This window comes from Mobula birostris, chromosome 22 (assembly GCF_030028105.1).
Source record: "Mobula birostris isolate sMobBir1 chromosome 22, sMobBir1.hap1, whole genome shotgun sequence".
In the NCBI taxonomy this organism is placed as follows: Eukaryota; Metazoa; Chordata; class Chondrichthyes; order Myliobatiformes; family Myliobatidae; genus Mobula; species Mobula birostris.
Window position 1 is genome coordinate 64,399,746 of NC_092391.1, and position 26,538 is coordinate 64,426,283.

At 42.2% G+C, this 26,538-nt stretch overlaps 1 protein-coding gene across 5 annotated transcripts; it reads right to left on the reverse strand.

Annotated features, from left to right (window-relative positions):
• Positions 1–534: 534 nt before the first annotated feature.
• Positions 535–25,301, reverse strand: LOC140186519 (uncharacterized). 5 transcript variants are annotated; one of them, XR_011882896.1, is made up of 3 exons: positions 20,516–24,458; positions 11,406–11,590; positions 8,256–8,484 (listed from the first exon to the last, which is right to left on the reverse strand). XR_011882896.1 is itself a non-coding variant. In XM_072240910.1 (2 exons), exon 2 carries the CDS (start codon positions 22,889–22,891, stop codon positions 21,971–21,973), a length of 921 nt encoding a protein of 306 aa, XP_072097011.1. In that variant the 5' UTR covers positions 22,892–23,900; positions 25,273–25,301; the 3' UTR covers positions 15,990–21,970. The 5 variants fall into 5 exon arrangements, 2 of the variants coding, with proteins under 2 accessions (XP_072097011.1, XP_072097010.1); XR_011882895.1 differs by lacking the exon at positions 8,256–8,484 and adding an exon at positions 11,046–11,284; XR_011882897.1 differs by lacking the exons at positions 8,256–8,484; positions 11,406–11,590 and adding an exon at positions 535–591.
• Positions 25,302–26,538: the final 1,237 nt, after the last annotated feature.

Below are 26,538 nucleotides of genomic sequence, written 5' to 3' on the forward strand. Positions count from 1 at the left end.
AATTAGTTCATACTGGGGTGAGGCCATTCATCTGCTCAGACTGTGGGGAGGGATTCACTTGGTCATCTAAAATGAAGGTCCATCAGCAAGTTCACACTGGGGAGAGGCCATTCACCTACTCAGAATGTGGGAAGTGATTCACTCACTCATCCAACCTTGTGACACACTATCAAGCTTATACAGGGGAAAAGAATTAATTAAGCTGCACACTGGATATTTAATCTTCACAGTTGTTGAATTCAGAGGCAAGTTCAAAAGTGAGTGTTGGTGTTGAACTCTGCAATCCTTGTTGCTGCTCATCACACCCAGTCCTGCACCCTGGTTACTGGACGTGGGAGGAATTTTTTCTGCTGATGTTCATCTTTAATGGGACAAGAGGTTTCCCTTTAATTTACTGCATGACTTTCTGCAGATTGAAGAAGAGGCAAGATAACTGAATTTACGTTTTACATGTTCTGTGTCCTGAAATCTCTGGGCCGAGGAAGAATGACATTGGTAGTTCACCTCCTTATTCCCTGCTCATTTCAACTATGTGTCATTTTCGCTGCTGAAGAGCTGTGTCTCACAGAGGTCAGTTGTTACAGGACACCACTGAAAGTAGAATGGAGAACCATTAGTTGGATGTTCAGTGGAACGGAATCAGAAACCAAAGACAGGTAGGCACAGGGGAGAGTTTGGAGCTCTGGACAGAGCAGGAACAGATGCTGATGAGCAGGTAAACAGATCAGGGGTGCATGGCAATGAATGGCAGAGTAGCAACATTTGGAAGCTGATTTAGGAAAAAAAGATCTAGGTTGACTTTGACAGTTGACATACAGTATCTGTTGACATTGAGTATATTGCTTGTGCAATTATTGTCAACTGAGTTCTCATAAAATATTGACTACATGATACTCTTTGACAGAGGGGAGACAATGCTTGTAAACACTTTCAATGGCATTGTTCTTACCCAGAAATCCGTGAGCTTCAGAATGTACTATCACTGCCAACTGAGTGCACATGCACCAAGGGTCTGTTTGATCTGACCGTTTAATTGTCATTTTCTTTGCAGTTTAACAATTAATTATCTGCTTGTATTTAAGTATTCTTTGTATGCATCACAGTTTAATATGCATCTAGTGGCCATATAAAGTATAAATTCTGGGGCTTCTTTGTTCTTAAATTAAGTGAGTAAGTGTTTCCTCATTGGTTGATTTTTACTGCAGTACTGACGACTTTTTAACTGGATTATTGTTATCTATAGATTTCAATGGAATTTCTCTTATAGAAGTAGCTGTTTTATGCTGGGCACCAACTTTAGCTTCTCTCTCTGCTTCAAGTAGTAGATGTTCGTCACTGTTCCCGTTCTGTCAACTTCTAACAAAATGATCGTGAAGCAACAAGTTTCGTGAAGCCTTGTTCCTGACTTCCAAAAGAATCTTGGTCTTAAAGATCCATCAATTGGCATAGTTGGCAGGATTTACAGCTCAGAATAATCCAAGAAAAAGAGAATATTCATGGCCTAAACAAATGTAGGAACTCCCTTTTATGTTCCAAATTGAGAAAAAAAACTAGTTCTGGCTTTTACATCGTTGGATGGAAATCACGACTGAGGACTGTTTTGCTAATTTTAAAGACATCTGTGATAAAGAAACGCAATCTGGTAGAACATCAAAAAGTTAAATTTGTACAAGCAGTGGAGCACAGATAAAAAGCTAATCGATTAGTGCAAGCTAGCAGAGCATGGGGAGGGGAGAGAATTAAATTCGGGTTGCAGGACAACTTTTTAAAATCTGAAAATTTCGAGATCTCTATGAATCAAAACAATGGGCAGACTGTGAAATATTCCATTTTGATAAATGAAACGTGGCTCCTAGATGATGTTGTGAAAGCCTGGGATAAGAGGCAAGGAATGGTTTAGAGATAAGACCGTGTGGTCGGTTTGATCGAATGTGCGGGATATTAAAAGAGTTAATGGGATGAATAAAGTTTTTTACTGATCAAAAGAAACATGAAATTTGCTATAAATTACTAAAACTGTATGATAGACAGTAAAAAGTCTAAAGAGAAAACCCCGGCATATCCAGCATCCGCAGAACATCTTGTGTCTTTAATTCAATCGATGTGCATTGCTCGGTGCTCAAAAACAAGCTCAAACAATGTCAGAAAGTACAGGCGCGACTTAAAGTGGGTGGTCCTATTGGAGTCGTTGCCAGGACGCTCCTGCTGGTGCTCCTCCCAGGGAAGCTCCTACTTCTCAAACTCCGTCCAGGGAAACATATACAGAGCAACACTCACTGGATGAACTCAGCAGGTCGGACAGCATCCGTGGAAACAATCAGTCAATGTTTCGGGCTGGAACCCTTCGTCAGGTTATCTTCGTCAGAGATAACATCCTATGAATTTTCTATACTCAACCATCACACAACATTTTGATGATACATCAATTGCCTCCGAGACCACAGATCATCATGATGTACTCTGTTTGCTTGATTGTCTAGCCTTCAAGGACACAAAGCAATTTTGGACAAGGCACAATTGCAACAAGAGGAAGTGATTTACTTGGGACATAAAATTTCCTAAGGAAAATGAAAAATTACTGAAGATCGTTTGAATGCCATTATATCAGCAAAACCACCTACAACAGTCCAGCAACTTTAAATATTTCTGGGTTTGTGCAACTATAACAAATTGGTATGCTGAAATTGCTCAAACCCTCACTAATCTGCTGAAAGGCAGCAAACACTCCAACGACTCTGTGACTCTAAATCAAGAACAGGTGGAAGGTTTTCAAACTCTAAAGGCAATACTAAGTATTGCACTTACATTGTGAATCCCTGATAGAGGAAGACCCTGTATGTCGATCAGAATTGTGGTAACATAACGACAGTTTTAATTCAAGAACATGGAGATCACTAGGCTCCTGTTGCTTTTTCCTCTGCTAAATTAGGCAATGTAGCAACCTACTTGGCAGTCATCAACAACAGGAATTCTGCAGATGCTGGAAGTTCAAGCAACACACATCAAAGTTGCTGGTGAACACAGCAGGCCAGGCAGCATCTCTAGGAAGAGGTACAGTCGACGTTTCAGGCCGAGACCCTTCGTCAGGACTACCTGAAGGAAGAGTTAGTAAGAGATTTGTAGTAAGAGAATCTCTTACTAACTCTTCCTTCAATTAGTCCTGACAAAGGGTCCCAGCCTGAAACATCCACTGTACCTCTTCCCAGAGATGCTGTCTGGCCTGCTGCGTTCACCAGCAACTTTGATGTGTGTTACTTGGCAGTCATGGCTGTTTCAAGCTCTGTGCTGGATCAGACTTTAAATATTTGATGTCTGCATTCAATGCATACACTACTATGTACAAGGCCTCTCAAGTGACATCTGCTTGGTGGTCCAAGTATCCACTGTTGTTGAAGCACCTAATATCACCATTCAATGAGCAAGTCCAGTTGCACTGTTGCCAGTAAAGATGGAAGATCATGATGATTATAACTGTGCAAGAACAAATCAGCATAAAGTAGTGCCTTTGTTGAACCCAGATCTGATTTAGTACTCTGATGGGTCCTCAACCATTGAAGGATGAATTCGAATGCCTGGTTGGGCTGTTCTCCCAGCAAATGAAGTGCTGGCCTCAGGAACATGGAAGTGCGCATGCGCCAGTCGTGCATGCAGCCTGTTACAGCCGTTCCGACTAGTTTTCTTACTTTTTTAAACTTACGTTATTTGTTGTTTTTTTGCACGGCAATACGTTGTAGCTGCACCCTCTCTAACATGCTGGTAGAGAGAGTTTTATTTGGGTTTTTAGCGCTGGAAATATTTATATTTGGACATGTCTCATTAGCAGGGAAGCAATATGGTCACATTGTTTATCCCAGGGACCAGCTGATTGCGCTTATGCCGGCCGGTTTAGCGAACAGAACGGCAGACACCCCTTCTGAAATCTGGAGGAAAACACACAGGGGATGCAGAGGGGGATCACAAAGGCGAGGAAAGAGGACCGGGTCGAGACAACAGAGACTTATGGAGAAGAGGAGTTCAGTGGGTAATAAAATGGATGAGTTGACGGCGCTAACCAGGAGTCAGAGAACATTTCCGGAGTACAGTGTTATGTGTTTTACTGAAACGGGGTTGCACCAGGACATACCCGACCAAAACTTTTCCATGGAGGGCTTCCAGACCGTTTGGGCTGACCAAAAGTGCACTGAGAGCGGTAAGCATAAAGGAGTTGGGGGCTTGCTGTTCTGGTTAGCAACAGAAGGTGTAATCCTGGTCATATTACGATCGAGGAACGTGTTTGTAGGCCGGATATTGAATTTTTTGCTGTTGGACTCCGGCCATATTACAGCGAGATACAACACTGGGCGTAATGGGAGGTTGTGCCTGCCTGTGGCCATCGAACTTTGCAGCTCCTCCCATGGAGGGTCAGACACCCTGAGCCAATAGTCTGGTCCTGGACTTATTTCCATCTGGCATAGTTTGCATATTGTTGTTTGATTGTTTGTGGTTTTTGTATTGCTATATTTATGCTCTATTCTTGGTTGGTGCAGCTGTAACAAAACCCAGTCTCCCTCGGGATCAATAAAGTATATCTGTATATCTATCTATCTATCTAACATGGCTCCTGGTACCTCTGCATAACAGGCAGAACTGAAAGCTGTGATTGAAACCTGTAAGCCAGCAGAAGGAAGATCAGCTAATATCTACATGGATTCTCGATATGCTTTTGGAGTCATTCATGATTTTAGAAAATTGTGGTGACAAAGCGGATTTCTTATAGCTCTGGGAACTCCAGTCAAGAACGACAACGAGAACAAGAATTTATGGAAGTCATACAACCAGAAGTTTCTTTATTAAAATCTAAAGGTTACTCCAAAATGACCACAATGGAAAGCCGTGGAAATGCATTTGCAGACAAAACTGCAAAAAAGGACAGCAAGGAAAGGAACAAAGGAAATAGGAGAAAATCTGATAACTGAAACTACGGAAACCAAGTTAAACTCTGTATCACGGCTAAACTTACAAGATATTTGAGAAATGCAAAATCAATGTTCAAACCAAGAGAAGTGGTCCTGGATGGAAAATAGTAGGTTGTTAAATGGCGATGGAGTATGGGGATATGACACTAATGGCCCCAGCTGAACTGCTTCCTTGTCTGGTACTGCAGGTACACTCCCCTGGACACATTGGAGAACAAAAGATAATTGACAGATTCTCCCAATGGTAATGGAATCCAAAGATCAGGATGTAAGCTCAACAAACTGTTGAGAGATGCATGACATGTCGGAAAATCCTGGATCAGTAGAAAAAAAACTACCTCAGCGAAGTGTTTCTGCCCCACCTGCTCTTTTTACATCTTCAAGTGGACTACATTCCTTTACCAAAGTGCCAAGGATATTCAGTTGTGTGGTAATAGTGGCAAGAAAAGTTACTGGCATACACACAACCAAAACACTGATAAAAGACTATATTCCCAAGCAGGGGTTGCCATTACACATCGACTTTGACCAAGGAACTCATTTCACAGGAAATGCTCATCAAGAACTATGTCGACTGATGAAGATTAAATGGTCTTTTCATTTTCCCCATCATCTAGAGTCATGTTCACAAGTTGAAAGAATGAATAGCATCAAAGAATGGCTAAGTATCTCGAGGAAAGCGTACTATAGTCTACAGCTCTTCCTTTTGGTTTTATGTAGCACTAGAGCAATTCCAAACAAGAAAACTAAACTGAGCCCATCTTAAGTGGTGTCACTATAAGGAGCTCTTGATCTCACATTATGACAGATAGTATAGTTGACTATTGTGTGAAATTAATCTGACTTGTTCAGTCTATTTCTCAACATGCTACTTCAGGAGTCTATCAGGAGGAAACACATTGAATCCTGGTGAATGGGTCCTGGTCAAAGAACCTCATAAGAAATCACTAGCAGCTTGATTGGAAGGTCCTTACCAAGTATGTGGTGTGATTGATAAGTTCATGGCCTAACGTAGAAGGAGTCAATTTTAGAAAACCTAGCACATTTATTTTCCCTACATTTACACACTTAGTCAAGTGGTTGTGGAGCATACGGATCCCCTCTTTGTAGAAGTCAGCGTCTTAGACCTCCAGAAGTGGTTCACAACAGGGGTGATTGATAAGTTCGTAGCCTAAAGTAGAAGATGAGGATAAACTCCAAACTTCTGCATTTTCACTCAAAGAGTTGAACTGCACGTGATGTAACGAGAGCTGTATAACTCATCTCCTTCTACCATAGGCCACGAACTTATCAATCACTCCTGCTGTGGACCACCTGGAGGTCCAAGATGCTCTCGTTACATGACCCCTCGTACTATTAATTCAGCAGTCAAGGTAGAAGGTGAAAAGAAGTGGATACATACCAGACTCTGCCAGCGACCTGAAGTGACATCAGAATAAGACAATTGCTGTGGGAAGTCTTTAAGCAGGAATGTAATTAGTGGACATTATTAATTTTATTTTGATGTCTATTGTTATTTTTTGTTTACCTACTTCCCTTACTGATGATATGCCTGTTGAAATGACTCACAATGTATGCTTACAGGTATCACACAGAAATGAGGAAGCTGTTAATGTTTGGGATTGTTGAATGTGTTAATACATATATGACATAGCTCAATGTCAGGCATTCCTGCAGATTCAGTACAGGCTTTTCATTAAACATTCAAGCGATATTGATGTACATACTTTACCTGTGGTCCATCAATCTGACGAGAAACATGAGTACATCGTGGTATTACGTACCCCGTAACTGGGTTGCCAAACCAGCAGCAATGGACCACTTAGTTGGAGTCTGGATTACTGGAACTAATAAAGTTTTATTAAAGAAATAAGTAACACAGTACTCTAAACGTAAGGACATAAATGCAACGGGTTAGCAATGATAAAACACACATGTACACAGAACTAGGATAATAGGAATCAATCAAGCTCTATCGCAGTCTAGGGGTAAAATGATCAGTCTCAAGTGACGCAGAGTTCAGTTCAGCTCAGTACAGTTCACAGCAATCGCTGTTGTGCCGTTGAGAGAGAGAGAGAGAGCGCGAATGATGATATGCAAATCGAACTCAGACAGACCTTCATGTTCCTCCGCAGTTAGCTTTTGGGCGAGCCCTTTTCTAGTGTCTTCTGAGGTCACCGACTGTGACCCCTCCGTTCCGGATACCATCGTCCTTCCACGGTGAAGCCGGCACCCAGGCAAGGGCGGACACACACACCAGGTTCCCGCCAATCGTACCTTTTCACCCTGTGCGTCTATGGTCGGTCCCACGACCAGACCTCCAAAACTCCCACCAACTTGTGGGGGGGGGGGGGCACACTGCACTTCTAGGGTCTCGTTATCTTGTGGTCTCGTGGTGTCTGTCTTGCCTTAGCGAACCTGTTCCTTTTTATCCCCCTGCCGGGGTTTCGCCTGTCCATCAAACTTCAAACAACTCAAGTTCAAAGCAACCGGTCTGACAATACTCGGAACTGTGTCTCTTTTCGTTAATCTCTCTCGTCTCTCATTAACATTTCTGAATGCTGCTCCATTGTCTCACTTATCTCTCTCATTAGCATCAATCTTCTGATAACTTGGTCTTTTGTCACAGTGGTCATACACTCCATTTATCGTCTCAGACTGTATCATTTGAATCACTGAAACCCCAAGGCATTCTACAAGTGTGCGAAGAGCAAGAAGATAAGACGTGAGAGAATAGGGCCAATCAAGTGTGACAGTGGAAAAGTGTGTATGGAACTGGAGGAGATAGCAGACATACTTAATGAATACTTTGCTTCAGTATTCACCACGGAAAAGAACTTTGGCGATAGTAGGGATGACTTACAGCAGAGTGAAAAACTTGAGCATATTTAAGAAAGAGGATGCACTGGAGCTTTGGGAAAGCATCAAATTGGATAAGTCACTGGGACCGGACGAGATATACCCCAGGCTACTGTGGGTGATGGGGGAGGAGATTGCTGATCCTCTGGCAATGATCTTTGCATCATCAATGGTTCCAGAGGATTGGAGGGTTGCAGATGTTCCTTTATTCAAGAAGGGGAGTAGAGATAGCCTTGGAAACTATAGACTTACTTCAGTGGTTGGTAAGATGATGGAGAAGATCCTGAGAGACAGGATTTATGAACATTTGGAGAGGCATAATATGATTAGGAATAGTCAGCATGGCTTTCTCAAAGGCAGGTCATGCCTTACGAGTCTGATTGAATTTTTTGAGGATGTGACTAAACACATTGATGAAGGTAGAGTAGTAGATGTAGTCTATATAGATTTCAGGAAGGCATTTGATAAGGTACCCCATGCAAGGCTTATTGAGAAAGTAAGGTTGCATGGTTTCCATGGGGACATTGCTTTGTGGATCCAGAACTGGCTTACCCACAGAAGGCAAAGAGTGGTTGTAGACGGGTCATATTCTGCATGGAGGTCGGTGACCAGTGGTGTGCCTCAGGGATCTGTTCTGCGACCCCTTCTCTTCGTGATTTTTATAAATGACCTAGATGAGGAAGTAGAGGGATGGGTTAGTAAATTTGCTGATGACACAAAAGTTGGGGGTGTTGTGGATGGTGTGGAGGGCTGTCAGAAGTCACAGCGGGACATCAATAGGATGCAAAACTGTGCTGAGAAGTGGCAGATGGAGTTCAACCCTCTGGCACTGGTGAGGCCAAATTTGGGGTATTGTGTACAGTTCTGGTCACCAAATTATAAGAAAGATGTCAACAAAATAGAGACTACAGAGGAGATTTACTAGAATGTTACCTGGGTTTCAGCACCTAAGTTGCAGAGAAAGGTTGAACAAGTTACGTTTTTATTCTTTGGAGTGTAGAAGGTTGAGGGGGGACATGATAGAGGTATTTAAAATTATGAAGGGGATAGATAGCGTTGACGTGGATAGGCTTTTTCTATTGAGAGTAAGGGAGATTCAAACAAGAGGACATGAGTTGAGAGTTAAGGGGCAAAATTTAGGGGTAACATGAGGGGAAACTTCTTTACTCAGAGAGTGGTAGCTATGTGGAACGAGCTTCCAGTAGAAGTGGTAGGGACAGGTTTGTTTTTGTCATTTGAAAAAAAATTGGATAGGCATATGGACAGGAATGGAATGGAGGGTTATGGGCTGAGTGCAGGTAGATGGGACTTGGTGAGAGGTAAGCGTTCAGCACGGACTAGAAGGGCTGAGATGGCCTGTTTCTGTACTGTAATTGTTATATGGTTACATGTGATATAACCCAGATAAGTGTGAGGTGGTTCATTTTGTTAGGTCAAATATGATGGCAGAATATAGTATTAATGGTAAGACTCTTGGCAGTGTGGAGGATCAGAGGGATCTTGGGTTCCAAGTCCATTGTACACTCAAAGCTGCTGCACAGTTTAAGGAGGCATATGGTGAATTGGCCTTCAGCAACCATGGAATTGATTTTAGGAGCCGAGAAGTAATTTTGCAGCTATATAGGACCATGGTCAGACCCCACTTGGAGTACTGTGCTCAGTGTTGGTCATCTCACTACAGGATGTGGAAACTATAGAAAGGGTGCAGAGGAGATTTACAAGGAAGTTGCCTGGATTGGGGAGCATGGCTTATGAGAATAGGTTGAGTGAACTCGGCCTTTTCTCCTTGGAGTGATGGAGAGGTGATCTGATAGGGGTGTACAAGATAATGTGAGGCATTTATCATGTGGATAGTCAGAGGCTTTTTCCTGGAGCTGAAGTGGCTAACACGAGAAGGCACAGTTTTAAGGTGCTTGGAAGTAGGTACAGACGAGATGTCAGGGGTAAGTTTTTTTACACAGAGGGTAGTGAGTGCGTGGAATGGGTGCCAGCGACAGTGATGGAGACAGATACGATAGGGTCTTTTAAGAGACTCCTGGATAGGTACATGGGGCTTCGAAAAATAAAGGGCTATGGGTAACGCCAGCTAATTTCTAAAGTGGACCATTGTGGACCGAAGGGCCTTAATTGTTTCTAAATTTCTACTTATGTGAATACCATCAACATGATTTGAGAAACAACACATCTGACCCTTTTCATATTTAAGCCCAAGACATAACCAGATGCAAACCTGTTTAACCACAGAAGCTGGCTTTTGCTCGAGTTCAGAAGGTACCATTCCTAGGGCGCAGCTTATGTAATCATACCCTACATTGCCCTAAATGGAGTAACGATTGTGGAATTTCCACTGAGAACCAGAAAAACATCACTCTTATGGGTATACCTGTGATAGAATCAAAAATAGTCTAAGTTCATGGAACAACACGTACTTGCTGTGTGGAAGCACTGCTTGCGCATCTCTCTCATATAATTGGTTGGGATTTTGTTATATAGGGTACGTTTTCCCTGCCATGAGGTGCACACATGCCTTACCTGCACCTCCTGATTCTAGAGATAAACAAGGCATTTCAGAAGGAGCGCTTTGCAGCTATTGTATTTCCATTCTGTCGTGTTGTAAGGAGTACAAGTGAGATTATAAAAAATTCCCAAGCATCAAACAAGGTGAGCAGTGACACTGCTGATACCTTGAACAAGGTCACAACAGAAATGATTGCGATGCACAAAATGGTTCTTCAGAATTGTATGGCAGACATCCCACCTCTCCCGGAAGATCTGGGAGTCTCCCGCATATTGATAGTGGCTCCCTGATGCCTGAAAATTATATACAAGATCCCAGAAATCGATTTTTTTGAGCAGGAGAGGTCTCTCTTCGTGCTAAGTAGACTTATCAGTTTTCTCTGTGGGTGGGCTTTACAGTCAACATCAAAAATAATGACAGTGTTGTTCGCTGCACTGTTTGCAACAGTGATTTTTCTATTTAAAATATAAAAGACATGTTGAGGTGAGTTTAACAGGTGTCGTTCATTCATTAGCATAGCTAACGTTATTTAAACTAGCTGGCTAGCTGCTAAGGAGCTACTCTATTGATGTCCTACGTGATGAGGCCAAACTCCCTGTAGACTTGCTTAAAGTTGTAATAGAATAAACATGATTATATAAGTACATATTTTAATGTCACATTTTCTGCATATACCCAACTTGGTTTACAGATTAGACAAAATCACTAAACAAAGTATTACATACACCCTTGGAGGTCGACCCGGGAGGGGTGCTAGCTCCCTGAAATGAGTTTTTGCAGGGTGGGATGTCTGGTATGGCATTAGATACGTGGGTTAGCAGTTAAGGCCATAAGATATAGGGGCAGAATTAGGCCATTTGGCCCATCACATCTGCTCTGCCTTTTCTTTACGACTGATTCATTTTCCCTCTTGGACCCAATCTTCCACCTTCTCACCGTATCCTTTCATGTCCTGAAAAATCAAGAATCGATCAACCTCTGCCTCAAATATACCCAATGAGTCAGCCATCACAGCTGCCTGTAGCAACGAATTGCAGATTCACCACTCTCTGACTAAAGAAATTCCTTTTTACCTGTTCTCAAAAGATGATCCTCTGTGTCCCCTGGTCTTAGACTCTCCCACCATAGAAAGCATCCTCTCCACATCCACTCAATCAAGGTCTTTCAACATTTGATAGGTTTCAATTAGGTCTTCTGAATCTGAGTGAGGACAGGTCCAGAGCTATCAAACGCTCTTCACATGACAAGCCTTTTAATCCTGTAATCATTATTGTGAAAGTCCTTTGTTAATGTCAGCACATCCTTTCTTAGACAAGGGGCCGAAATATGCTCAATATACTCCAAGTGAAGCCTCACCAGTGACTTATAAAGCCTCAAAATTGCATCCCTGCTTTTACATTCTAGTCTGCTTGAAATGAATGCTAACATCGCATTTGCCTTCCTTATCTCTTTCATCTCGCCCCTTTCATTTCTTTCCGCTAGTCCAAATTTTCCTATGGTATTTCCATCAGCACCTCGTCCTACTTTAGCATTTAGATCTCCCATGACAATAACAATATCTTGAGATTTGCATCCATTCTTTGCTTGTTCAAGCTCTTCGCAGAATTTATCTATGTCCTCATTTGTTCCATCTGTTGTTGGTGCATATACCTGTACAATTGCTAAATCAAATGGTTGTCTGCTTGTGGACCTGGAAAAGTCCAGGTGTTAGCACCAGAAATCAAATTGACTTTATTACTATAAACCAAAGATTGAGAAACTCAGTGACTCAATGCAAAACATATCCCAGTGCAGACTGTAATAGTGACTATAACCCACTAATATGTCATGTAAAAGTAAAACTTAAAAAACTAAAGAAGCAAAAATCTGAACAATCCCTTGACTACTCGCAATTAAAGAAGAAAACTTAAGACAAAAATTTACAATTGAAGTAAGGAATAGATTTCAAAGTCTAGAAATAGAATCTTTTGAAGATGATAGCAATCATGCGGAATTGAAGTTCAACTCTCTGAAGGATGCCTTGGTAGAATCAGCAGTCAGTGATTCCTAAAAGAAAAAAAAGCACAAAGAATAAATGGATGACAGATGAAATCAAAAATCTAATGGATGAAAGGAGACTGAAGAAAGCAAATCCTATGACTATAAGTCCTTAGATAAAAAGGTTAAGAGCTTATGTCAAAAAGCCAAAGAAGAATGGTTAAACCAGGAATGTGAGCAACTATAAAGAATCCCTATTACTGATCCAAAAAGGGTACACCATCAAATCAAGAATGTAACACACATCAAAGTTGCTGGTGAATGCAGCAGGCCAGGCATCTCTAGGAAGACGTTTCGGACCGGGACCCTTCATCAGGACCCCTATCAAGAATGTCACTGGTAAAAAGCTCCTCTGTCCTTCAGGTGGATGTTTGAAAGCAAAGGACAGTACCATTATCATGGAAAAAGATGAGATTATGAACAAGAATTGTTTGAAGATGATCGAGGTGAAAAATCAGAAATGAAGAACATTGAAGGTCTAAGTATTTTAAAATCTGAAGTTCATAATGCAATAAATAAGATGAAGAAAGGAAAGGCAGCAGGTCCTGATGAATTAGTAATAGAACAAATTATCACCCTTTAAGATTATGGAATTGAAAAACTTTCTGATTTAATCAATGACATTTATGAGACTGGGACACTGTAATACCAGAAGAGATGAAAATATCAGTATTTCTCACTCTTCCAAAGAAACCTGGAGCAATAGAATGTGAATTACATAGGACCATAAGTTTAATGAGTCATATCACTAAGATACTTCTAAATATTTTGATGACAAGAGCTAAAAGTAAGATACAAGCTGAAATAAGTAAAGAACAATGTGGTTTTGTGAAAGACAAAGGTACAAGAAACGCGATATTGATGTTAAGATTATAAGATTATTAAGGGATTGGACACGCTGGAGGCAGGAAACATGTTCCTGATGTTGGGGGAGTCCAGAACCAGAGGCCATAGTTTAAGAATAAGGGGTAGGCCATTTAGAACGGAGTTGAGGAAAGATTTTTTCACCCAGAGAGTTGTGGATCTGTGGAATGCTCTGCCTCAGAAGGCAGTGGACGCCAATTCTCTGGATGCTTTCAAGAAAGAGTTAGATAGAGCTCTTAAAGATAGTGGAGTCAAGGGATAGGGGGAGAAGGCAGGAACGGGGTACTGATTGTGGATCACAATGAATGGCGGTGCTGGCTCAAAGGGCCAAATGGCCTACTCCTGCACCTATTGTCTATCGTTAAAGATACTATCAGAACAAGTTATTCAAGGGCAAAAAGATTTGTTTGTTTGTTTTATCGACTACACCAAAGTATTTGATAAAGTGAAGCACAATAAGTTATTTGAAATATTACAGGAAACTCTAGATCTAGATTCGAAAGACCTCCGCCTAATCAGAAATCTGTACTGGGAACAAACTGCTGCTGTAAGAATAGATGGAGCAGTAAGTCAGTTTACTAAAATCAAGAGAGGCATTAGACAAGGGTGTGTTTTCTCCCCTGATTTGTTTAATGTGTACAGTGAAACAATATTACAAAAAATAAAAGATATCTTGGGAAATCAAAGTTGGCGGTGAAAACATCAATAATTTCAGATATGTGGATGACAATGTTAATTGCAAGTATGGAGGAAGAACTACAAAATTTAGTTGATATAGTTGTTGAAGAAAGTGCAAAAAAGGGTCTATCAATCAATCGCAAAATGTCAGAATATATGGTGATATCCAAAAAGAAGGAGAATCCTATCTGCAAGCTGAAAATAAACGGGGAAGACATAAAACAAGTACAAAACCTTTGCTACTTAAGAAGCTGGGTGACATCAGATGGCAGGTGCGACATGGACATCAAAAGAAGAATAGGGATGGCAAAAGACACCTTTACGATAATGAAGAGTATAATGACCAACACTAAACTAGGCATGACAGCCCGTCTCAGAGTACTGAAATGTTATGTTTATCCAGTTATGTTATATGGATCAGATTATTGGACAAGATCTAGTAACATGAGGAAACGAATTGAAACAGCAGAGACGTGGCTTTTGAGGCGGATGCAAAGAATATCATGGACAAAATGAATATCTAACAAGGATGTCATGAACAGGGCAAGCACAAAAAGAGAAATAATGTGTGAGATCATGAAAAGGCAATGTAACTTCTTTGGACATATGATTAGGAAAGAGAAATTAGAATGCACAGTAATTATAGAACATAAAACATAGGGGAAAGATTGAAGAGAAGAAAGCAAGAGAAAGGCAAAGACAAATGATGATAGGAGACGCAAACACGAGGAAACCTGCAGATGCTGGAATTTCAAGCAACACACATCAAAGTTGCTGGTGAACGCAGCAGGCCAGGCAGCATCTCTAGGAAGAGGTACAGTCGACGTTTCGGGCCGAGACCCTTCATCAGGACTAACTGAAAGAGGAGCTAGCAAGAGATTTGAAAGTGGGTGGGGGAGGGGGAGATCCGAAATGATAGGAGAAGACAGGAGGGGGAGGGATGGAGCCAAGAGCTGGACATTTGATTGGCAAAAGGGATAATGAGAGGATCATAGGACGGGAGCCCCAGGGAGAAGGAAAAGGGGGAGGGCGTCCGCCACAGAAAGCAAGATCTCCCAGTGGCCACACATTTTAATTCCACATCCCATTCCCATTCTGATATGTCTATCCACGGCCTCCTCTACTGTAAAGATGAAGCCACACTCAGGTTGGAGGAACAACACCTTATATTCCGTCTGGGTAGCCTCCAACCTGATGGCATGAACATTGACTTCTCTAACTTCTGTTAATGCCCCACCTCCCCCTCGTACCCCACCCTCTGGGCTTCCCCCCCTCCCCCTTTCAATGAAACATCAACTGTACCTCTTCCTAAAGATGCTGCCTGGCCTGCTGCGTTCACCAGCAACTTTTATGTGTGTTGTTTGATGATGAAGACAGCAGCCAGAGAACTGGAAATGAATACCAATGAATTGATCTACTTGACCCGAAACAGGAGTGTGTGGGCCATGGCAGTCACAGCTCAATCTGGGCATGGCACCTGATGATGATGATGATGATCACCGACTCAGCCTGCAAGTTAACCTTTGGGGAATCCTGCACAGGGACCTGCATTTATTGAAATTTCTGACCAATGAGAAAATAGTTTACCCTTTTATTTATTCTACCAAAGTGCATAACCATACACTTCCCAACTCTGTATTCCACCTGCCTCTTATTTGCCCATTGTCTTAATCTAAGTCCTTTTACAGTCTCTCTACTTCCTCGTAACTACCTGTCCCTCCATCTGTCTTTGTAAATCTGCAAAGATTGCCACAAAGCCATCAATTCCATCATCCAAGTTATTTTTTTAATTAATTTTTTAATGCATTTCTACAGTGAAACTACAGAAAAAAAACCCAACAACAAAATGGAGGTTCATACAGTGCAAAACAAACAAATCCAACATGTAATTCATAACAATAAGAAAAAGCACCCAAAAGAGAAGTATTTAAAATTAGTATCCACCCCAACCTCCCACTGCAAAAAAAATTCAGGCCAACCATTTCTGCATGTAAAAGAAAAAAAAATTAATTGGAGCATTCAACCCCAGAGAACTGTTAATATATATAGGAAAAAAGAAAGTATAATGCCGACCTACCAAAAGTAATTCACAATAAAAAACTGTATAACTTACAAAAAAAAGCTGAAAGTAAAGGATTGTAGCATACAAAAAAAGGATGAACTTACCCTAAAGAAGAGTTATGAAAATATTCAAGGTCCTCACACTTTATGAAACTTTATGTCTGAATTAAGAAGTGAATAATTAATCTTTTTGAGGTCTAAACAGGCCATAATATCACTAAGCCATTGAGCGTGACTGGGTGGGACAGCATCTTTCCACCTAAGAAGAACCAATCGTCTAGCCAAGAGAGAGACAAAATATAATGTTCGACATTTAGATGGACTCAAGTGCATATTTACTTCACCCAAGGTGCCAAAAAGAGCAACCAGAGGGTTAGGTTCTAAATGGCAATTAAGAATATGAGATAGGGTTGAAAGAAGCTTCACTTCCGAATTTCTCTACACTAGGACAGGCCCAGTACATATGAATAAGGGAAGCCTTAGCCCCTTTACACTTATCACAGACAGGACAAGTTATTGACATATAACGTTAAAAAAAAACGGTTAAAACGCTCCTGAACCACCACTGCTCACCAGAGCCAATCAAAATGCAGATCACTGACCTCCATGCAGAATATGATCTGTCTACAACCACTCTTTGCCTTCTGGGGCAAGCCAATTCTGGATCCACAAAGCAAGGTCCCCTTGGATCCCATGCCTCCTTACTTTCTCAATAAGCCTTGCATGGGGTACCTTATCAAATGCCTTCCTGAAATCCATATAGACTACATCAACTGCTCTACCTTCATCAATGTGTTTTGTCACATCCTCAAAAAATTCAATCAGGCTCGTAAGGCATGACCTGCCTTTGACAAAGCCATGCTGACTACTCCTAATCATATTATGCCTCTTCAAACATTCATAAATCCTGCCTCTCAGGATCTTTTCCATCAATTTACCAACCACTTCAATAAGGCCCACTAGTCTATAGTTTCCTAGGCTATCTCTACTCCCTTTCTAGAATAAAGGAACAACATCTGCAACTCTAGAACTTCTCCCTGATGATAGAAAGACCATTGCCAGAGGCTCAGCAATCACCTCCCTTGCTTCTCACAGCAGCCTGGGGTACATCTTACTAGGCATTTAAAAAAAATTCCCGACTACATTTTCCGATTCTTATTCCACAACTTTCCAACTTCACTCATAAACCAATTTTCACTAGACTCTACATCAATAGTACAGTTCTTCCGCATTTTTTCATTAATCACATCAAATTCATATAGGGTTCAAGTAAGCACTACAACCCTCAGTTATCTGTTCTCTCCTTGCTGGAGATTCTGCAGCTTGGTTTTCAACTTTGGCCATTGCTCCAGTTTGATCTCAATAATTGTTCTTCAACTTAGATGTCAATCACAGTTATTAGAATTGCAAGCAAAAATGTAGAGTTACGACCAAAACTATATGAGTAGAGTTATAACTCAAAACATTAATAGAGTCACAACCCAATATTTTACCAGAGCTGTGTATGAAATATCCTATCAACCCACAGTGTCAATAGGACCCAAAATATTTTCATAGGGTTGTGCACAAGAAGCTCAGATCCACCAGAAATAACAGAGTTTTCTTCTCACCCGTAAACTTCCTTTGGATGGTATACTGAATCAGAATAGAACATAGAATAGTACAGCACAGTACAGGCCCTTTAGCCCACAATGTTGTGCCAACCCTTAAACCCTGCCTCCCATATAACCCCCACCTTAAATTCCTCCATGTACCTGTTTAGTAGTCTCTTAAATTTCACTAGTGTATCTGCTTCCACCACTGACTCAGGCAGTGCATTCCATGCACCAACCACTCTCTGTGATAAAGACCTTCCTCTAATATCCCCCTTGAACTTCCCACCCCTTACCTTAAAGCCATGTCCTCTTGTTTTGAGCAGTGGCGCCCTGGGGAAGAGGCGCTGGCTGTCCACTCTATCTATTCCTCTTGATATCTTGTATACCTCTATCATGTTTCCCCTCATCCTCCTTCTCTCCAAAGAGTAAAGCCCTAGCTCCCTTAATCTCTGATCATAATCCATACTCTCTAAACCAGGCAGCATCCTGGTAAATCTCCTCTGTACCCTTTCCAATGCTTCCACATCCTTCCTACAGTGAGGCGACCAGAACTGGACACAGTACTCCAAGTGTGGCCTAAGTAGAGCCGCATCATTACCTCGTGACTCTTAAACTCCATCCCTTGACTTACGAAAGTTTAACTCCATAAGCTTTCTTAACTACAGTTGTGAGGCAACTTTCAGGGATCTGTGCACATGTACCCCCAGATCCCTCTGCTCCTCCACACTACCAAGTATCCTGCCATTTACTTTGTACTCAGATGACTTCTCTGACAATTCAGGAACAGAGAACATTCTTACCTCCTGTTAGATATGCACTAAAAGTTCCTTCTTTGCCTGTGGAATTTTCAAATTGTTTTTCATCACCATCCTGTTGGATCTGCTGATTTCTGACCCGCTGGTTCTATCAGGACTCCAAAAATTAGTTGAAAACTTGTTGCTTCACAATAGTTTATTAAAGTTTAAAACAAAGAAACAGGCACAGAACACATGACAATATGCTAGATCAGCAGAAACTGAAGAACGAGAGAACAATCTTGCAGAACCAAGACACTTTTATATTGAAATAAGGCAAATTCCAGGTATAAGGAAGGGCCTATTGGAAGACACACAGGTATAGTCTGTTTAACACTTAGCCAATAAAAAAATGAAAGCTACACCATTATATAACTGTTTTGCCACCGGTAGGTGGAGTCTAACACCACATATTGTGAAAAATGTGAATTAAAAATACAAGTTATATCTTCGTGAAACTGGAAATTCAGTCTTGGTAAAAACTCATTAATTCAATTAATATCTTACATAAAAACAAAGAACAACCAATTCCAACACTGTCAATCTCCATGTATTTGAAATTAAATCTGCTATCATGTGTTTATCAGTGACACACAGGGTAAATGATTTATCTGTATCAGGGATTTTTAATGCAGGTGCAATACACAATGTTACCTTTAAAGCTTCAAACGCTTTCAGTTGTTCTTCATTAAGAATCACAGGGTTGCCTGAGCAATTGCTGTCCTTCAGGAGACTGTTGAGTGGTTCAGCAACATTTGATGGGTCTGCCACTAGCTTGACAATACATTTATTAACAGTGGATCCTGACAAAGTGTCTCAGACCGAAAAGTACATTGTTTACTCTTTTCCATAGTTGCTGCCTGGCCTGCTGAGTTTCTCCAGTGTTTCGTGTGCCACCCAAAAGTTGGTCTCCAGCGACTGTTTGATGTAATTATCTGGAGTTCAAATGGTGGCACTGTATAGGGAGACCATTATGTTTCTTACGGCAGAGCTGCGAAGTAGGGGCTTTCCTGGGTGAAGCACCAGCAGTAGCATTCTGGCAGCATCATGAGTAGGTTTGCCCACTTGAAGTTGCACCTGCACATTCTGATATTGTTCAAGTTTGTTTCTGAGCCCCAAGCAATGCACATCAATTGAATTAAAAACACAAGAAATTCTGCAAATGCTGGAAATCCAGAGCAACACACATACAAACACAAGTTCCACCAGTATTTTGTGTTTGTGACTTTGACTGAATTACTGTCACTATCATGCTGTTTTTGTAATTTACCACAAGATTTGTGTTTCTTTCAATTAGTAAAAGACTTTACTCATCCCACTATCTCTTTAACCACTCTCACATTTGATCAAACCAACCAAAGGATCCTATCTCTAAATCAGTAGAAGCATGTCTTATGCATATATTCACAATTTCAGTTAGGAGCCACTTTTCATTACATTCAACATTGATGAAATATTTCAATAATCTAATCAAAATGAAACGTTTCATGACATTGGCCATTGTTCTGATTCGATCTTAAAAACATACGTACTTCTATCTTGACCGCAATCTTAAAATTTTAACAGGTTGTCCAACTTGAATTTAATATTTTCCCCATGCTCTGCTAGATTACACAAATTTATTATTTTTAATCTCTGCTCCATGCTTCTCCAAATTTATTTTTTGATGCCCTATGAGATTACGTTTCTTTTTAACAGAAGTTTTTAAAAACAGAACACAACAGTACTCCATCCTGATTTCTATCTGATGATGCCAAAACTAGTTTTTCCTTCTCTGACAAATTTGAAACATGAAAGTAACTTCTTACCCCCTTTCTTTAGACACCAAACTTTCTTCCTTTATCTTGGATTATTCTGAGATCTAAATTCTGCTATGCCAATTGGCTCATTTGGGTATTTAAGTCCAAGGTTACTTTAGAGGTCAGAAACGAGGCATGAAACTTGTCGCTTCATGATCGTTTTATTATAATTTGACAGCAACAGTGACAGGGGTTTACTACTTGAAGAAGAGAGAGAAACTAAAGAGGTCCCTAGCATAAAATAGCTACTTTATACCCAAAGATAACAAAAATTCCAAATCTATACATAACAATAATCTAGTTAAAAAGTACTTAGTCTACATTGCGGTAAAAATTAACCAGAGGAAACACTTACTTAATGAAAGAACAAAGAAGCTCCAGAATGATACTTTGTACGGTCACTGGAGGCATATTAAACTGTTCTGCACACGAAACCTACTTAAAATACAAGCAGATAATTAATTGTTAAACTGCAAAGAAAATTAAAATGAAAATTAAACAATTGGATCCAACAGACCTCTGGCACCTGCGCACTTGATTCCCAGTGACAGCACATTCTAAAGCTCACAGATTTCTTGGCAAGAACAGTGCCATTCAAACGGTTTAGAAGCATTAACTCTCTTCTGCCATATAGTATCACCCAGTCAAAGTTGCTGGTGAACGCAGCAGGCCAGGCAGCATCTCTAGGAAGAGGTACAGTCGACATTTCAGGCCGAGACCCTTCGTCAGGACTAACTGAAGGAAGAGTCAGTAAGAGGTTTGAAAGTGGGAGGGGGAGGGGGAGATCCAAAATGATAGGAGAAGACAGGAGGGGGAGGGATGGAGCCAAGAGCTGGACAGTTGATTGGCAAAAGGGATATGAGAGGATCATGGGACAGGAGGCCCAGGGAGAAGGAAAAGGGGGGGGGGAACCCAGAGGATGGGCAAGGGGTATAGTCAGAGGGACAGAGGGAGAAAAAGGAGAGTGAGAGAAAGAATGTGTGTATAAAAATAAATAACGGATGGGGTACGAGGGGGAGGTGGGGCATTAGCGGAAGTTAGAGAAGTCGATGTTCATGCCATCAGGTTGGAGGCTACCCAGACGGAATATAAGGTGTTGTTCCTCCAACCTGAGTGTGGCTTCATCTTTACAGTAGAGGAGGCCGTGGATAGACATGTCAGAATGGGAATGGGTTGTGGAATTAAAATGTGTGGCCACTGGGAGATCTTGCTTTCTCTGGCGGACAGAGCGTAGGAAGGACTGTCTGGGGCCCTCAGGTGAGGCGACACTTCACCTGTGAGTCGGCTGGGGTGATATACTGCGTCCGGTGCTCCCGATGTGGCCTTCTATATATTGGTGAGACCCGACGCAGACTGGGAGACCGCTTTGCTGAACACTTACGCTCTGTCCGCCAGAGAAAGCAGGATCTCCCAGTGGCCACACATTTTAACCACTAATGTCACTCTTCCTCGGCCCAGAGATTTCAGGAGGCAGAACATGTAAAACATAAATTTAGTTATCTTGCCTCTTTTTCAATCTGCAGAAAGTCATGCAAGAAATTAAAGGGAAACCTCTCCCATTAAAGGTGAACATCAGCAGAAAAAATTCCTCCCACGTCCAGTGACCAGGACCAGGTGTGATGTGCAGCAATAATTGCAGAGTTCAACACCAACACACACTTTGAACTTGCCTCCGGATTCAACAACTGTGAAGGTTAAATATCCAGCGTGCAGATATTTAATCCTTTTCCCCTGTGTGAACTTGATAGTGTGTCACAAGTTTGGATGAGTGAGTGAATCCCTTCCCACAGTCTGAGCAGGTGAATGGTCTCTATGCAGTGTGAACTCGCTGATGGACCTTCAGTTTATAGGACCGAGTGAATGCCTTCCCACAGTCTGAACACGTGAATGGTCTCTCCCCAGTGTGAACTTGTTGATGAACCTTTAGTTGATCTGATCGAGAGAATCCCTTCCCACAGTCTGAGCAGGTGAATGGTCTCTCCCCAGTGTGAATTCGCTGATGGACCTTCAGCTTATATGACCGATTGAATCTCTTACCACAGTCTGTGCAGGTGAACGGCCTCTCTCCTGTGTGAATGCGGTAGTGTGCCAAAAGAGTGGATGACTGAGTGAATCCCTTCCCACAGTCTGAGCATGTGAATGGCCTTTCCCCAGTGTGAACTAACTGGTGTGCCATTAGGTGAGATGACTGAGTGAATCCCTTCCCACAGTCTGAGCAAATGAATGGTCTCTGCCCTGTGTGAACTCGCTGATGTAGCTTCATATCAGTGGACCGAGTGAATCCCTTTCCACAGTCTGAGCAGATGAACGGCTTCTCCCCAGTGTGAACTAATTGGTGTGTCCGTAGGTTGCTTAACTGAGTGAATCCCTTCCCACAGTCTGAGCATGTGAATGGCTTCTCCCCAGTGTGAACTAACTGATGCGCCAGCAGGTGAGATGACCGAGTGAATCCCTTCCCACAGTCTGAGCAGGTGAATGGCCTCTCCCCAGTGTGAGCTTGCTGATGTTCCTTCAGTTCAGATGACCGACAGATTCCCTTCCCACAGTCTGAGCAGGTGATCAGCCTCTCCCCATGAGCTGATTCGTGTCTCCCGAAATTGCTTAACTGAATGAATTCCTTCCCACAAACAGAACAGGTGAACGGCCTCTCTCCTGAGTGAATTCGCTGGTGTGACTGTAGGTGGTGTAACCTTGTAAAGCCTTTCCCACATTCAGAGCAGGTGAACAGCATCTCCCCAGTGTGAACACTCTGGTGCGCCAGGAGGTGAGGAGACAGAGTGAAACTCTTCCCACAGTCCGAGCAGGTGAATGTCCTCTCCCCAGTATGAACTAATTGGATGGCAAGTAGGTGAGACAGCGGAGTGAATCCCTTCCCACACACTTAACAGATGAGCGCCCTCGTAAACTCGTTTGTATCTCTCTAGGTGGGATGAGTGAGTGAATCCCTTCCCACATTCCGAGCAGATGAACTGCCTCTCCAGAGTGTGCACTCGCTCGTGGGTGAGCAGATCTGATGACCAAGTGAGTCTTTTCCCAGACACAGAACAGTTGAGCGGTCTCTCTCCCTCGTGAACTCACTGGTGTGTCGGCAGTGGGCTGAGTAAGTGAGTATCTTCCCAGACATGTAAGAAATGAATGGTCTCTCACTGATGAGAATTCTCTGATGTATCGTCAACTTGGATGATAGAATGAATCACTTCCTGGCATCGGAACAAGTGAACCGTCTCAGTATGGAGTGAACTAGCTGTTGTATCTTCAGGCTGGATGACCGAGTGGATCTCTTCGCACACACAGATCAGGTGAATGGCCTTACCTCAGTGTGAACTCATAGGTGTGACAGTGGGTAGACTGAGTTGGTGAATCTCTTCCCACACTGAGAGTAGGAGAATGATATCCCCCTGTTATCAATCCTCTGGTAATTCATCAAGTCAGGTGTCAAATGTGAGTCCCTCGCACAATCACTGCAGTTGAACAACCGATCTCTAGTGAACAAATGCTGGTGTGTTCTCAGCACCCAGTTCCTATGGATTTCATTGTTTCCAACAGAAAACTTCATTTCAGACACAAAGTACATTTCCAGCTGCGATGAGATACCTTTTCATCTCCAAGGATCAACAACAGATATATTGGTGTTACAAAGGAAATATCTGGTCACTCTTTAAATATCTGGATAGAGACAGGAAAACTGACGTGTTGTTGTGTTTGAGATTACCACACAGAAATTCTTTGCCATTTCTAACCTGTAGAAAGATTTGCAAAAGGCATCAATGGGTGAAGGACAACATTTCAGATGAGATAATTTTAGTCTCCATGGTGAGCTCTAACATCACACTGTTATAACGAGGTTCAGTACAAGTTGTAGGATCAAATTATCTAACTGTTTTGTCTGCATCAAAACGGGCCATTTCCGCCTGTGCTCAATTTGTGACTTGGCTCAGTTTGTCTTTCTCCATTAGTATTGATTCAAGTTCTGGTCATGTTCCATGGCACTACAAAGAATACAAAATAACACAGAGCTGATCCTGAAGACTTTTAATTACTCGAGCCCTCCCCCACAGCACTACAAAGTGCACATAATATTACATGGCTGATCTTGGAGACTTTCTCATTATTCTGAGACTTGCCCCAGGTGATTGACAGATTGAGGTGGTGAACTTATCAATGGCAATGCAATGAATTATGAAGGGGAGGGGCAGTAGTCTTTCTCATTAGAACGTACTACTTGTAGTATCAATGTTGCCTGGGGCAAAGGTATTCGATATCATTATGTATTCAAAGAGTATTGTATAAATCATGACCTCACAGGTAGAAAAGTCCAGAATAAGGGAAGCTAGAACAAAACTTATTTTCTCACGAATAAAAACTTATGGAAGGATTTTGTTGTGTTCCCCCATAACCCCCTCCCGCAGCATCACTGACATTTTAATTTACTGGACGGTAGACTCTTCAACCAAGATTAACTCAGAACAAGCAACACACATAAAAGTTGCTGGTGAACGCAGCAGGCCAGGCAGCATCTCTAGGAAGAGGTACAGTCGACGTTTCAGGACGCAGGGTCTCGGCCCGAAACGCCGACTGTACCTCTTTGTAGAGATGCTGCCTGGCCTACTGCGTTCACCAGCAACTTTTACGTGTGTTGCTTGAAATTCCAGCATCTGCAGATTTCCTCGTGTTTGCCTTAACTCGGAACAATATTGTTCTAAACTCCTAATCTTGGATTTAGATACTGATATCTGGTGGTGTAGGAGAGATCCATCCGCTCCCATTTCCTCCACCTGTGTCTTCAAACACATTTTACGGACTGGTGAGGAATGCGCTAGAAGTGTCACCCATGGCTGCCTCAATACCCAGAAACCCCCACGATCCGAGAGACCTGTCTATCCGTCACGGTCCCAGCGATGCGCATGTGCCGCCAAAATGGCGCCAACTCCTTCGCTCATCAACGGAACACTCCCCGAGACCCGCCGCGGATCGTGGGACTGAGCGAGAGGAAAAGGACCGGGACTGTCCCAGGGCGCGGGGCAACGCGTGTTCGAAACTCGCAGCAATTAGTCCTCAGCCGCGATTTGGATGTCGGGACTGATGAAACCCAGCCCAGAGACCCGCTCCTACCTGCCGCCGACTCTCCAGAGCCTTTACTGTACTGCGCGCATGCGCACATTTGGGAACAATCTCCGACCTTTATGCCTGCGCTTTGGATACTGAATCGCGGAGATTTCTGGGTAGGCGAGGTGGCGAGGTGCTGTTTACCTCGCCTACCCAGAAAATTACCCCAAAATGGAAAAGAGTATGGAAGGAGTTTAACTGCCCATGTCATTCTTTTTTAGCCCAGAATCCTGAGGAATGAGGAATATTCGGGACAAAGCTACAGTGACGCTCAAAAACTCCTATAGATGTACCGTGGAGAGCATTCTGACAGGCTGCATCACTGTCTGGTATGGGGGGTGGGTGGGGGGGGGCGCTACTGCACAGGACCGAAAGAAGCTGCAGAAGGTTGTAGATCTAGTCAACCCATCTTGGATATTAGCCTACGAAGTACCCAGGACATCTTCAAGGAGTGATGTCCCAGAAAGGCAGCGTCCATTATTAAGGACCTCCAGCACCAGGGCATGCCCTCTTCTTACTGTTAGCATCAGGTAGGAGGTACAGAAGCCTGAAGGCACACATTCAGTGATTCAGGAACAGCTTCTTCCCCTCTGACATACTATTTCTGAATGGATATTGAATCTTTGAACATTACCTCACTTTTTTTTAATATACAGTATTTCTGGTTTTTTTGCACGCTTTTAATCTGCATATAATGTAATTGATTTACTTGTTTATTGTTAATATTTTTATTTTATTTGTTTTTGTTCTCTTCTATATTATGTAATGCATTGAACTGCTGCTACTAAGTTAATAAATTTCATGTCACATGCTGGTGATAATCAACCTGATTCTGATTCTGAGCTCATCAACTTATTGCAGAAAGTAATAGAGGCAATTCAAGGAAAGCTCTTCACCCACAGAGTGGTGCCCAGTTGCAACCTGTCATTGAGGTGAACACGAGGGATGATTTAAAACTCTGATGTGGAAAAGGAGCTCAAGCAGGATCCAGCTAGACTCAATGGTGTCTCTGCTGTACCTTGGGTGTTGGCATCCAATACAACTTATTTATTTGCATAGATCCAGAATATCCACAGCACAAGAGGAGAGGCCTTACTTGATTGCCTACAAGAGGAGATAATGTACTTGATTTGGTATTGGGAAATGAACCCAGTCAGATGTCAGATCTCTCAGTGGGAGAGCATTTTGGAGATAGTGATCATAATTCTATCTCTTTTTCAATAGCATTGAAGAGTGATAGGAACAGACAAATTAGAAAAGCGTTTAATTGGA